The sequence below is a fragment of the Oreochromis aureus genome, linkage group 10 (assembly GCF_013358895.1).
Source record: "Oreochromis aureus strain Israel breed Guangdong linkage group 10, ZZ_aureus, whole genome shotgun sequence".
NCBI classification, from domain to species: Eukaryota; Metazoa; Chordata; class Actinopteri; order Cichliformes; family Cichlidae; genus Oreochromis; species Oreochromis aureus.
Window position 1 is genome coordinate 18,178,938 of NC_052951.1, and position 14,961 is coordinate 18,193,898.

A 14,961-nucleotide genomic window follows, 5' to 3' on the forward strand; every position below is an offset into this window, starting at 1 on the left:
CACTCATCCAAATGTTTTAGTAGTTGTACCTATATTATGAGTTTTTGCATTCACAAACTTGAGCATGCATAGTGTTCATGTGCCTGCCGAGTGTTCATGTGTCGACAATACCCAATCAGCTTTCCAGACACAAAGAGCAAGGAGTGATGTAACTATAGTACCTGTGTGTGTATGCATATGTATGAGAGGATTATTTATTCATTCTTTGTGAAAATGTGCTTTCATAGTTTAAATTTAAATATTATTTTATAATAATGAAAAGCTTTTAGAAAATTAAACAGTTACATCATCTCATGATGACATAAACCCTGATAGTAAGGGGCACACCTACCTGACTTTTCACTGTCACACAGCCGTAGAGGTGATATATAAATGGTACATCTCTCACAGTGCAACCTACTTACAATTCTCTGTGGTCAAGGGTGAGTTTAGTTTTTTATACTAGTCACTTGATAGGGTGTCAGGGGAGTTTAGTTTTTTACACAGCAATAATCAAGTAACTCATTATGTTTTATTCTATTTTACTGTTTTTATGTTTAGGGAAACAAATATTTGCAATGGGAACAGAAGATAAAACCACTACTATCTTTAATAACACATTTGTTCGGCCTGAAAAATTTTATCTCAGTGGATTTTCCAACATCCCTCATATTAGATATTACTATGCCTTCCTGTGTTTTGTCTACATCATGACTGTTTTGGGTAATGGCTTTCTTCTCTCAGTTATCTGGCTGGTGAAGACTCTTCATACTCCTAAATACATGATTGTGTTCAACATGGCTTTGACAGATTTGTGTGGGAGCACAGCTCTCATCCCCAAACTCTTAGATACTTTTCTGTTTGACAGGAGATACATCATCTATGAGGCCTGTTTAAGTTATATGTTCTTTGTTATTTTCTTTGCAAGTGTGCAGTCATGGACACTTGTCACTATGGCATATGACAGACTTATAGCAATTTGTTTCCCTTTAAGGTATCATAGTATTGTGACTGAACAATCAATTACTACAATTCTGTTGTTTTTATGGATTTTTTTGGTGAGTGTAATAGCAACCATGGTTGGGCTTATTAATCGTCTCTCATTCTGTAGATCTTTGGTGGTTAAAGGCTTTTTCTGTGATCATGGACCAGTTTATCGTCTGGCTTGTAATGATACAACTTTAAATTACAACATGGCATCTGCACTTGTTGCTATACTCATCATTATTCCTCTTATATTCATAATAGCCACATATGTCTGTATTTTCATAGCACTGAGCAGGACCACATCAAGAGAGGAGCGACTCAGAGCATTAAAAACTTGTACTTCTCACCTGATCCTTGTGGTCATGTTCTTCTTGCCAATAGGAATCACTAACATAGCTGCAAGGGCCTCCTACATTGATCCTAATGCCAGAATGATAAATTCTGCATTGACACACACTATACCAGCTTTGCTCGATCCTATTGTATATGCTTTGAAGACAGAAGAAGTGATGAATGCAGTTAAGAAGCTTTGCAAAAGAATTTATCTCAATCGCATGAAAGCAAAAGCAAGACCTTGTAATCACTGCTATATTAAATCATAGGGTGTTACAGAAAAACATGTTGATATTAACTTACTCATTGGTAATACAGTGCAATAGCCATAAATTATACCAGTAGAACCAAGTGTTTCATAATATGTTGTGGACTGTTGTTAAGACTGTACACTGCTATAGGTAGAATTTAAATATGAAATTATGCATGAAACAAATTGCAGTTCTGACTGTATTGTCTTTCAGTTTGAAAAAAAAGCAATAAATACTAAAGTTTTCTCAGAATTTTTCCACCAGATTATCTGCTTATGTTTTTATTATTTACTTGACTACATAAGAGAGCAAACTGAACATATTTCATATTGAAAATAGTTTCTTAGGGAGCATTTTAGCTGATATACTGTTTATGCAAGCTGCAATGTTTTTTGTATAATTTGAGTATTATACATGATTGAGTATATAAAATAGTGATAAACACTAACTTTATACTTGTGGTATTTTATAGATCTAAGCGGTGTGTAGAATGTTATGTAAATGCTCATGGTCCCTCATTTGAACTATGTGCATGTAATTTTTGAAAATAGTTGTTCTTTGTTTTTTAAAGGCTTCTAAATGCTTACGAAACTAGTGTTCATTAGTCTTATTATATGATTAATACCATACACATTTGTGAAGTGTTCACCAGCTCATATTGATTAATTGGGTGACTGAATTACACACACACACACATATATATATATATATATATATAAAATTCCCCACTTGCCCCTGTGGGCGGTCAATCCTTCAAGCTCGGGTCCTCTACTAGAGGCCTGTCAGCTTAAGGGTCCTGCGCAGTATCTTAGCTGTTCCTAGGACTGCGCTCTTCTGGACAGAGATCTCCGATGTTGTTCCTGGAATCTGCTCGAGCCACTCGCCTAGTTTGGGAGTCACTGCACCTAGTGCTCCGACTATCACTTGGAACAACCGTTACCTTCACCCTCCACATTTTCTCGAGCTCTTCTCTGAGCCCTTGGTATTTCTCAAGCTTCTCGTTCCTTCTTCCTGATGTTGCTGTCATTGGGAACTGCAACATCTATCACTACGGCCGTCTTCTTCTGTTTGTCTACCACCACTATGTCCGGTTGGTTAGCCACCACCATTTTGTCCGTCTGCATCTGGATGTCCCACAGGATCTTATCTCAGTCATTCTCCATCACCCTAGGGCAGGGGTCCCCAATCCCAGTCCACGAGGGCCGGTGTCCCTGCAGGTTTTAGATGTGTCCTTGATCCATCACAGCTGATTTAAATGGATAAATTACCTTCTCATGTCTTGAAGTTCTCCAGAGGCCTGGTAATGAACTAATCATGTGATTCAGGTGTGTTGACCCAGGGTGAGATCTAAAACCTGCAGGACACCGGCCCTCGTGGACTGGGATTGGGGACCCCTGCCCTAGGGGGTGTCTCCCAATTTGACCTCGGGACTTCCAGGCTGTATTGGGCACAGATGTTTCTGTACACTATGCTGGCCACTTGGTTATGGCGTTCCATGTATGCCCTGCCTGCTAGCATCTTACACCCTGCTGTTATGTGCTGGATTGTCTGAGGGGCATCTTTACACAGCCTGCACCTGGGGTCTCGCTTGGTGTGATAGACCCCAGCCTCTATGGATCTTGTGCTCAGAGCTTGTTCTGTGCTGCCATGATTAGTGCCTCTGTGCTGTCTTTCAGTCCGGCTTTGACTAGCCACTGGTAGGATTTTTGTATGTCAGTCTCCTCCTCTATCTGGTGGTGGTACATACTGTGCAGGGGCCTGTCCTTCCATGGGCACCTGTAACCGGAAGGTCGCCGGTTCGATCCCTGGCCTCTCTGTCCTGGTCGTTGTGTCCTTGGGCAAGACACTTTACCCTACCGCCTACTGGTGTTGGCCAGAGGGGCCGATGGCGCGATATGGCAGCCTCGCTTCTGTCAGTCTGCCCCAGGGCAGCTGTGGCTACAACCGTAGCTTGCCTCCACCAGTGTGTGAATGTGAGCGTGAATGAATAATGTCATTGTAAAGCGCTTTGGGTGCCTTGAAAAGCGCTATATAAATCCAATGCATTATTATTATTATTATTATTATTATAAAAAGTCAGGCCAAGAAAATCTCATTCATGTTTTTCTGTGTTTTATCCTCAGTCATTTTGACACAAAGGCATCTGCTGTGATGCTTACACCTCTGATGAAGTCTCACAAGGGTCAGTACTGATAAATGATCAGAATTATAATATTTCTGACTGAGTCAAAATTGAATTGAGTTGAATTGAATTGAATTGAATTGAATTGGGGATCGAATCGAATACGGACCTTGTGAATCAGAATCGAATCAATTATAGAAATCAGTGACGATACCCAGCCCTAGTTATGGGTTGCTTCTAGTGATGGGATTTTCGGCTCTTTTTAGAGAACCAGCTCTTTCGGCTCGGCTCACTAAAAAGAACCGGCTCTTTCGGCTCCGAACCGGATCTTCAGGTTGTTTTGTTGCTTTAATTGATTTATTATTAACAATAATATAAAATTATGCACAAAAGGAATTACTAATGTAAAAAACAAAGTGGTTTTATTTATATATGTTTATATATAAATATATGCGGTGGCCCTTAGAGACAAAGCACGTACAAACTCCAAAACACATTTCTAGCGTTAACTGAACTTCCCAAACTGTCATGGTCCGACAGCCCTTGCCTGGCTGCCTGCCCATGCGTTATTGTGTGTATGTTGCTCCTTCCTCTCTCTCCCTCTCTCTCTCTCTCTCGCTCTCGTAACGGGATTGTTTACCTCCGAGCGGTGACGAGCATTCCCGAGAGTGTTCCCGCGCAGAGACTGACCGCACTTGTTGTTGATCGGAGCCGACCAGCTGTAACCAATTATCCGCCATCTCCCGGGCTGCCGTCTTAACAGGGCGATCGGCGTCAGTCAGCGCTGGATCATTGTGTGAAGCACGGTAGAGCAGCGCCGACGGTTTTTTGTGGCAGTTTATGTTGAGCTCAGGATTGTTTAGTTACTCTGCGTGTGTTTGTGTGTTTGCCACTAGGAGGGAAACGGAGAGAGAGATCACGGGAGCTGGACCACCTTTTGGGATTACTGTTTGGAAGGAGTCACTACGTATGTTTTCACTTCATGGCCACGAGCACTGCTAGGAGGAGAAGGAGGAGACCACACCTGGGCACCCCATCACTATATATATTGAACTGTTGCACCTTTACCGCACTGTAAATAAATCCACTGTCTTCTCCCAAAGGAGTCCTGCATACGAGTCCTGTTTTCTACACCTACCCTGACACAAACAGAGCTACCTAGATGACTTAAATTAGACAATTAAAAGCATATGTGTATTGTTTGTGTATTTATACACAAGCACTCATATATATTCAAATAATGTTCATTTACCTGTTACTACCACACACCAAATCCGGTCATTGGTACTTCCTGGCTTGTGTAGCCACTAGGTAACCAAAGCTCAACACTGCGCCTAGCATTCTGGAGCACTTCTGTTGTCTTTTGTACGTGCTTCGAAGTTTGTACGTGTTTTGGAGTTTGTACGTGCTTTGTCTCTAGGGGCCACCGTAAATATACTTTTATTTATTCACTCCACATAAAATGTAATAAATAAGTCATATAATACAAAAAAGCAACTATTCACATTTCAACTTTTAACTATTTAAATTTTCAGCTTTTTCCTTTTAAACAAATTTAAAGTGAAACAACACAAAACAAAAAAAAAAATATGAAAACAAAAACAACATGCATATTGTCTGTCAAATGGGCCTGCGTGAATAAACTTTCTGAATCCTTTATCATCCGCAACTGAAAATAGTTGTGGATGATTACTATATCTTTCTAATGTGACGTTGTTGTCCCTGGCTCTCTTTCTCTCTCTCCCTCCCGCTCTGTTCCTGTGTTACTGCGAGTGTAACTAGCGCCCCTCCCCCCTCTTCCCAGCGCAAAGCACAAGGCTCGCGTGCGGAGTGATGCGGAAAAAAAGTGCGAGAGAGAGGGTGAGAGAAAGGAAAAAAAACAAACCCCATGAAGATCCGGCTCTAAGAGCCATTTCGTTCGCGACCGACCCATCACTAGTTGCTTCCTTCTCCCATATGCTCTTCCAGTGTTGGTCAGTCTCCAGCCTTGTTTGTGCTGTTGTCATTTTGTTCCCCTGCCACTGAGAGTACACCTTGGATGGTTAAGTGGAGAAAAGCTTGTTTATTCTCCTGTTTATTCTCTGCCTCCTGCCTTGAGGCTGTTCATCTTGTAGCCAAGCATCTCACTGATATCTGCTGCCATGGTGTAGATGAGCTGGTCAGGTCAGTTCCTCTCGCACTCAACACTCCTTCCATCTCACTTGGGGCTTGGTACCCACCTAATCTTGGGTGGGGCTGATGTATATCTCCCTCCTGACCCGTTGTTCTGGCTCCCCCTTGCTGTAGCATTTGTGTTGTGTATCTATCTATATCTATATACACTTGGTGGTGTAGAGAACCATACCGGCTAACACCTGGGAGTGTACATCTGGACTGAAGGAGTGTGTATCCCTGCTGTTTTTCTCCTACTCCTGCGTGTGGCAGGTGTGGACGGATCTGCCTCCGCTTTCCCTTTTTTCATTTTCCTAGGAGCTGGAACAGGTTTTCACTGATTCCTCTCTGGAGAATCCAATGCTTCCTGGCAAGGTTATCAGAGTTGTTGCTGCTCTCTTGCCTTAGTAGATCCTCACCCTCCACCATATTTTCAGTTCCATTTTCCAAATGATTTCCAGAATCGTCAACCACTGGAACCAAATTTTCAGGTTCCTGAGCCGCTGACCGCTCCACTGTGTACCGGACCTCCTCCACCAAGGCAAACTCTGGGTGCTCAAACTCAGTGTCAGACTCTTGGTGCTCATTTTCAGAATTGACTTCTTAGTCATGTAGCCTTTGCTAGACCCGACACATGGCCTCAAGTTAGATCTGTGCACTCTTTTCACTGGCCCTCCTTCTAGAGGCACTACTGTGTACATCAGGGGTGGGCAACTCCAGGCCTCAAGGGCCAGTGTCCTGCAGGTTTTAGATATCACCCTGGGTCAACACACCTGAATCAAATGATTAGTTCATTACCAGGCCTCTGGAGAACGAAGCATAGCCTAGAACAGGGGCACTAGTCAACTTTTCCTTAAGCAATTCAAAAGCTTGTAAGCACTGTGACATCCAGGCTGAAGCAAAAAGCTGTTTAGCCCTGCCGTGACTGGTCTTCTTAACTCAGACGTTCACTACATCATGGAGTGGCCCTGCAGTTAGGAAAAAGCCCTCAATAAATCTCTTATACTAACTGCAAAATTCCAAAAAGGAACTTAGCTCTATCACAGTACTGGGGATGGGCCATTTTGCCACAGCGCTTATCTTGTCAGGATCAGTGCTTATCCCCTGAGCCGACACTTCATGACCGGGAAACTTGAACTTGAGTCGGAGGAAATGGCATTTTTCAACCTTAACCTTGAGAAGAGACTGAGGGATACGCCCCGTATCCCTCAGTCTCTTCAAAACAGTCTCACAAGGTGATCCTGGAATGTTGTTGAAAACACGAATAGATCATCCAAATAGATCAACACAATCTGAAAGACCAAATCACTCATTGTGGCCTGCATCAGACGTTGAAACATCATGGGGTCATTACATGACCTTGACTTTGAGGTCAAGGTCACTGAGATTCAAACTCATCTGAGATTTTAGTAGATGCACCTATGGTACAAATTATTGCATTTACAAACTTGAGTGTCCCCATCAGCCTTCCACACACAAACAAATAGCGTTAATAGCTCTTAGTGGCTTCAATTCAAATTTTGCTTGTTTAAACTAACTCAGACACAACTCAGTTTAAGACACTTAAAACTTTTTACTGCTTCCAGTGCTGTTTTAAGCATTTTCCATTAATGATTCAGTGCTCTTACAAAATTAAACAGTTACGTCATCATATTGATGACATAAACTCTGATAGAGTTGTCACACAGTGATAGAGGTAATATATAAGCGGCACATCTTTCACAGTATAACCCACTTGTGCAATGCTCTGTGGTCTTGGGTGAATTTAGTTTTTTTGCACAGCAACAATGAAGTAACTCATTATGCTTTATTCTATTCTACTGTTTTTATGTTTAGGGAAACAAATATCTGCAATGGGAGCAGAAGATAAAACCATTACCATCTTTAATATCACATTTGTTCGCCCTGCAAAGTTTTATCTCAGTGGATTTTCCAACATCCCTCATATTAGGTATTTCTATATCTTCCTGTGTTTTGTCTACATCATGACTGTTTTGGGTAATGGCTTTCTTCTCTCAGTTATCTGGCTGGTAAAGACTCTTCATACTCCTAAATACATGATTGTGTTCAACATGGCTTTGACAGATTTGTGTGGGAGCACAGCTCTCATCCCCAAACTCTTAGATACTTTTCTGTTTGACAGGAGATACATCATCTATGAGGCCTGTTTAAGTTATATGTTCTTTGTTATTTTCTTTGCAAGTGTGCAGTCATGGACACTTGTCACTATGGCATATGACAGACTTATAGCAATTTGTTTCCCTTTAAGGTATCATAATATTGTGACTGAAACATCAATTACTGCAATTCTGCTGTTTGTATGGATTTTTTTGGTGAGTGTAATAGCAACCATGGCTGGGCTTATTAATCGTCTCTCATTCTGTAGATCTTTGGTGGTTAACAGCTTTTTCTGTGATCATGGACCAGTTTATCGTCTGGCTTGTAATGATACAGCTTTAAATTACAACGTGGGATTTGCACTTGTTTGTATACTCATCATTATTCCTCTTATATTCATAATAGCCACATATGTCTGTATTTTCATAGCACTGAGCAGGACCACATCAAGAGAGGAGCGACTCAGAGCATTAAAAACGTGTACTTCTCACCTGATCCTTGTGGTCATGTTCTTCTTGCCAACTGGAATCACTAACATAGCTGTAATGGCCTCCTACATTGATCCTAATGCCAGAATGATAAATTCCACATTGACACACACCATACCAGCTTTGCTCGATCCTATTGTATATGCTTTGAAGACAGAAGAAGTGATGAATGCAGTTAAGAAGCTTTGCAAAAGAATTTATCTCAATCGCATGAAAGCAAAAACGAGACCTTGTAATCACTGCTATATTAAATCGTAGAGGAGTGTTATAGAATAACATATTGAAACTAGAAAGCGAAAATTTCAGAAGAAATTTTATGTGTGCCTATGCCGCTGCTAATCAGTGTAGTTTGCCATTCATACGGCTACAGAGAGCAAAACTCAGCAGAGCAGCCATTCTCCACCATGAATTATGATAAAACAAACACCGCTCGCGCCTCACAGATGACAGCTTACAGTTTTGGGTAAAGATGAGGTGACTTCAGTACAGCCCCGATTTGCAGGCGCTGTGCACAGAGGTTCATGAGCAGAAGTCCCATTGTATCACGGCAGACCCGACAATGTTTGCATGAACATGCTTTGAAGCATTACGTTATGGACCACTTTTCACACATGGCTGGTGTACCCACACAGGCAGCCGTAGCTTTTCAACTCATAGCCCAACACACACCCAAAAAACAGCCAAGAGAGCACAGACTTTACACCGTGGGTCCACCTCCCCTGCAGCGGCACTGCAGACCACGCCCGACACACATCAAACACATAAAATAAATATGTATGCACTTTCGCATTCACTTTTTGTTTTTGTTATTTTTACATAGTGTTCTGAATGATGAACAATGGTCTACAGCCAATCTTGTGTATTATTATACAAACTTTGGTTGTAAGATTCAGATAACTATTTAATAAAAGCTAAATATTTTATACAGGGGAGTGCAGAATTATTAGGCAAATGAGTATTTTGTCCACATCATCCTCTTCATGCATGTTGTCTTACTCCAAGCTGTATAGGCTCGAAAGCCTACTACCAATTAAGCATATTAGGTGATGTGCATCTCTGTAATGAGAAGGGGTGTGGTCTAATGACATCAACACCCTATATCAGGTGTGCATAATTATTAGGCAACTTCCTTTCCTTTGGCAAAATGGGTCAAAAGAAGGACTTGACAGGCTCAGAAAAGTCAAAAATAGTGAGATATCTTGCAGAGGGATGCAGCAGTCTTAAAATCGCAAAGCTTCTGAAGCGTGATCATCGAACAATCAAGCGTTTCATTCAAAATAGTCAACAGGGTCGCAAGAAGCGTGTGGAAAAACCAAGGCGCAAAATAACTGCCCATGAACTGAGAAAAGTCAAGCGTGCAGCTGCCAAGATGCCACTTGCCACCAGTTTGGCCATATTTCAGAGCTGCAACATCACTGGAGTGCCCAAAAGCACAAGGTGTGCAATACTCAGAGACATGGCCAAGGTAAGAAAGGCTGAAAGACGACCACCACTGAACAAGACACACAAGCTGAAACGTCAAGACTGGGCCAAGAAATATCTCAAGACTGATTTTTCTAAGGTTTTATGGACTGATGAAATGAGAGTGAGTCTTGATGGGCCAGATGGATGGGCCCGTGGCTGGATTGGTAAAGGGCAGAGAGCTCCAGTCCCACTCAGCCGCCAGCAAGGTGGAGGTGGAGTACTGGTTTGGGCTGGTATCGTCAAAAGGTGAGCTTGTGGGGCCTTTTCGGGTTGAGGATGGAGTCAAGCTCAACTCCCAGTCCTACTGCAAGTTTCTGGAAGACACCTTCTTCAAGCAGTGGTACAGGAAGAAGTCTGCATCCTTCAAGAAAAACATGATTTTCATGCAGGACAATGCTCCATCACACGCGTCCAAGTACTCCACAGCGTGGCTGGCAAGAAAGGGTTTAAAAGAAGAAAACTAATGACATGGCCTCCTTGTTCACCTGATCTGAACCCCATTGAGAACCTGTGGTCCATCATCAAATGTGAGATTTACAAGGAGGGAAAACAGTACACCTCTCTGAACAGTGTCTGGGAGGCTGTGGTTGCTGCTGCACGCAATGTTGATGGTGAACAGATCAAAACACTGACAGAATCCATGGATGGCAGGCTTTTGAGTGTCCTTGCAAAGAAAGGTGGCTATATTGGTCGCTGATTTGTTTTTGTTTTGTTTTGAATGTCAGAAATGTATATTTGTGAATGTGGAGATGTTATATTGGTTTCACTGGTAAAATAAATAATTGAAATGGGTATATATTTGTTTTTTGTTAAGTTGCCTAATAATTCTGCACAGTAATAGTCACCTGCACACACAAATATCCCCTAAAATAGCTAAAACTAAACACAAACTAAAAACTACTTCCGAAAACATTCAGCTTTGATATTAATGTGTTTTTGGGTTCATTGAGAACATGGTTGTTGTTCAATAATAAAATTATTCCTCAAAATACAACTTGCCTAATAATTCTGCACTCCCTGTGAGAGTAAGAAAGAAAAGTATATCTTTGTGTCCACCTTTCTCTGTTAATGCCCTACCTGGCCCCTGGCAAAAGCTTTGCTAGATCCGCCCCTGCACAGTTACCAGCTGTCAGCTAAATAAAAAAGGAGCTTGGTGTTTATTTCTCTCAGAAACAGTTCATAACTTCCTTCAACTCATTCATGTCACCTAAAAAAAGGTAAACCTGTTTCTCCATCACCAGTTCAGCTCTGATGATTCAGTAAGGTCATCTCCTGGTTTCGACCAGCCGCTTCTACAGCTGTGGCTCCAGCAAACATCAGCTGATACTAGAAATTAAAATCAAATGAATTCTAACAACAGCTGATCAAGCTTAAACGTGCTGCTGTTGTTTAGCGCGATAAACAAACAAGAGAGAAAAGCCGATCATTGATCAGTTTCATGACTGAAGTTTGAACAGGCGAGAGAATGACAGGGAGGCTGTCATAAACTCCATCGTGCTAGCTACCACGCAGTACGAGTTATTATAACTGATTGTAAAAAGTCAGCACAACAAAATAAACTACACCTAAACTCGGTTTATATCTGACCCAAATAGAGTGCAGGTCATAACTTCTTACCTGAAATTCAGTTCACCTCACGCTCCGACCGGCAGCCGCCTGCTTCTCCTGCCTTCGGTTTCCCTGATCCACGATCTACCACCGGTCGATCGGCGGTCGCCCGCCGCCTCGTTCCCGCATGTTCTTTCTGACACACACCGGTGGATAGCTGCCCTCGGTTGTAGCTCCGCGTCAGCGACTTCACCAAACAACTCAGTTATTTTTCCACATCGACCAGCATCTGGACAATCCACCGCCTTTCACTGTTTGTACCGTTACTAAAAAAACCCCTCATCGGCTCATAAAAACGAAAAATAAGTCCAGCTATGACCCTGAGTCAAAAAGACAGCCAGCTCGGGTTAGCTAGCTACCTGTCTAGCTCTTTGCAGGCACCGAAAACATCAGAGCTAATATGGGATGTCTTGGTAACACGAGCAGATATTTGAAGTTTACATCTGGCCAATCCACCACCTTTCACTGTTTATACCATTACTAAAATGAATAAATAAATAAATCATCGGTCCATATAAACGAAAAATAAGTCCAGCTAAAACACATACTGTCGGCGACGACCGGGTGCTGACACGAGTTTCACCCGCCTCAATATAAGCCAAGCCTGGGTGCTTTTTCACGAAGGGTCGCTAGCGGTGCTAGCTAACTATGCTAGCGGCACTAGCTAGCTAGCCGGCTATCAGCAACACATAAGAGAACTGCTGCTAAATAAACTACACCTAAACTCGGTTTATATCTGACCCAAATAGAGTGCAGGTCATAACTTCTTACCTGAAATTCAGTTCACCTCACGCTCCTGCCTTCGCTTTCCTGATCCACGATTGACCTCCAGCGTTAGCAAACACCGGTCGATCGGCGGTCGCGCATGTCCTTTCTGTCATACACCGGTGGATAGCTGCCCACTGTTGTAGCTCCGCGTTATAGCACCACCAAACAACTCAGTTATTTTTCCACATCCAGCTGTAACTCCGATTCTGTGCGAGCATTTGCGAGAGACCGGGAGGTGAAACGACAGAGAGAGTCCCTCGCTATCCATTTGCAGCCAAGTCGCGCAGCTAGCTAGGTAGCCGGGCTAGCTGTCAGGCAGGACCGACGTCGTCAGAGCACTGTCGCTAAATATGGGATGTCTTGATAAAACAAGCAGATATTTGAAGTTTACACACCTACATTCTCGCCTGAAAATATCTTAAAAGTTTATTTTGTGACCTAGAAACACGAATAAAAGACATATAAAACGAAGTGGTGGCGCCATTGTTCACTCTGTAGAGGCGTGCTATGAATTGTGGGATATGGAGTTTTCAACACAAGGATAAATCTTTTCGGCTGTACTACTCCCGGTATACCACTAGAGAGAGCCAAGACACCACAAATGAAGTCTGTTTATTTGGCGCCAAAAGATGAATTGGCCTAAATTTGTACTAAAATATTAATATTTAAAAACTATAAAAGTCATAAACACCAAAAGTCACAACATAATAGTCCAGCTCCAGCCGCACAAAATGATCTAACATATGTAATCCTAATGTCAAAACTGTTTGGCAGAGGAGCGCGCGGAAAATTTTCACTAAAATATTAATATTTTAAAAACTATAAAATTCATAAACACCAAAAGTCATAGCACACCATTCCAGATCCGGCCGCACAAAATGAGGTAACATATATGAAGCTTGTCTCAAAACTGCGGGCGTGATACGTGCCGAAATTTAGGCGGAAGATGGAGAATAATAATAACTAGAAAAATTTGCATTTCCTGCGAAAATGCAGTGTGGATGCTGGACGCTGAAGCTGTCAGCTGAAACTAGCTGAAAAAGCTGAAAAGTTGCAGAAATTGTAAAAACTTTATGAAGCAAAGGAACGTTAACTAAAATGTAGTAACTTAGCAGAACTGCAATATCTTAGAGGAAACATAATACTTGGCAGAAATACAATAGCATAGCAGAACTTAGCAGAAATATTGTAACTTACCAAAAACACGATAACTTCCCCAAAATACAAGAATTTCAGAGAAATAGTATAAGATAACAGAAAGAATATATTTAGCCAAACATTCTTAAACATTACAGAAATACTACTCTATAGCAGAAATGATATATTTAGAAAGAAAAATATAATATAGTAGAAATACTATGATTTAGCAGAAATCCTACAATATAGCTCAATAACAATGATTTAGAACAGATACTATGATTGAGCAGAATAGTAATAACTTAAGTGAAAATATTGGAAAGGTAAAATGACAAGCTGAATAAAAAGGACCATGGTTATGTTTGCTCAAAACTAATTTTTGTTCACCTGTGAAAAAATAAAATAAAAATACATTTAGAAATACAAATAAGAACAGCCAACAGTTACACACAAAATTAAATATGGATACACAAATCAACAAATACACACAAAATCAAATATGGATACACAAATGTACAGAGAGAGACACACACACAAGGTCTATGCCAGTCAACCAGTCTGAATATATTATATTTTTATCCAACAATGAGATGCTGCCCTAAAAAGGGCTTTGTGTGTGTCTTTCTCTCTCTCTCTCTCTCTCTCACACACACACACACACACTCAGGCTGACACACACATGCGCACACACACACACACACATAGCATCAGCAAGTGAACAAGGGCTGTTAACAGCATGTTTCTAGGTCAGTCAAACAGCTGTGAGATTCTCAATTTGAATCCACCAATCAGAGGGGCTGTGTGCTTTTTCCTGCCAAAACTGGTGCACCAAGTGCAGGCTTTTACAGCACAGAGAGAGACAGGATTTTTGCAGTCTATTTGTCATAGTGAGGACTCCCCTCAAACAAACAGCCATAAATTCCTAACCAGAGGGGCTACAACGGTCAATCTTAGACCGTTGTGTTCAGAAGACATGGGAGAATCTTGAAATGTTGACCATTTAAAATAAAAATATGAAACATCATAGATATAGGACATAGATGATTGGTTGTCTTAGAAGCCATGATTGCCCCAATATGCAAATTTGAATGTGCAAGGCCTAAGATATGATTGGCTGGCTGGGAAGCCATGAAGGCAACAATATGCAAATTTGAATGTGCAAGCCCTCGGATATGATTGGTTGTCTTAGAAGCCATATAAAAAGCAGTAAAACTGTACTATGATTTGGTAGAAAAACTATAATTAATCAAAAATACTATATTTGGCAGAAATACTATGCTGTAGCAGAAACACTATATTTAGCACAAATCTGATGAAATAGAAGAAATAGTATGATTTAGCAGAAATGCTGTATTTAGCACAAATACTGGAAAGCAGCAGAAATGCTATGACTTAGCACAATAGTAATAACCTAAATAGAAAAATTGGAAAAGCAAAATGGACAGCTGAAAAATGCTGAACATGCTAAGGGTCCCTCAAATGTAATTGTTAAATGAGAAAAAACCAGCAAAAAAAAAGTATAACAGTCACACAACCACATATATGTACACATATG

General features: G+C 41.3%; 2 protein-coding genes across 2 annotated transcripts; both read left to right on the top strand.

Moving 5' to 3' along the window:
* Positions 1-421: 421 nt before the first annotated feature.
* On the top strand, positions 422-1,568 carry LOC116334020 (olfactory receptor 146-like). The gene has a single exon (XM_031757318.2). It carries the CDS (start codon positions 507-509, stop codon positions 1,566-1,568), a length of 1,062 nt encoding a protein of 353 aa, XP_031613178.2. The 5' UTR covers positions 422-506.
* A 6,108-nt stretch (positions 1,569-7,676) lies between these two features.
* LOC116334021 (olfactory receptor 146-like) lies at positions 7,677-8,687 on the top strand. Its single transcript, XM_039618782.1, has one exon. It carries the CDS (start codon positions 7,677-7,679, stop codon positions 8,685-8,687), a length of 1,011 nt encoding a protein of 336 aa, XP_039474716.1.
* The last annotated feature ends 6,274 nt before the right edge of the window (positions 8,688-14,961 follow it).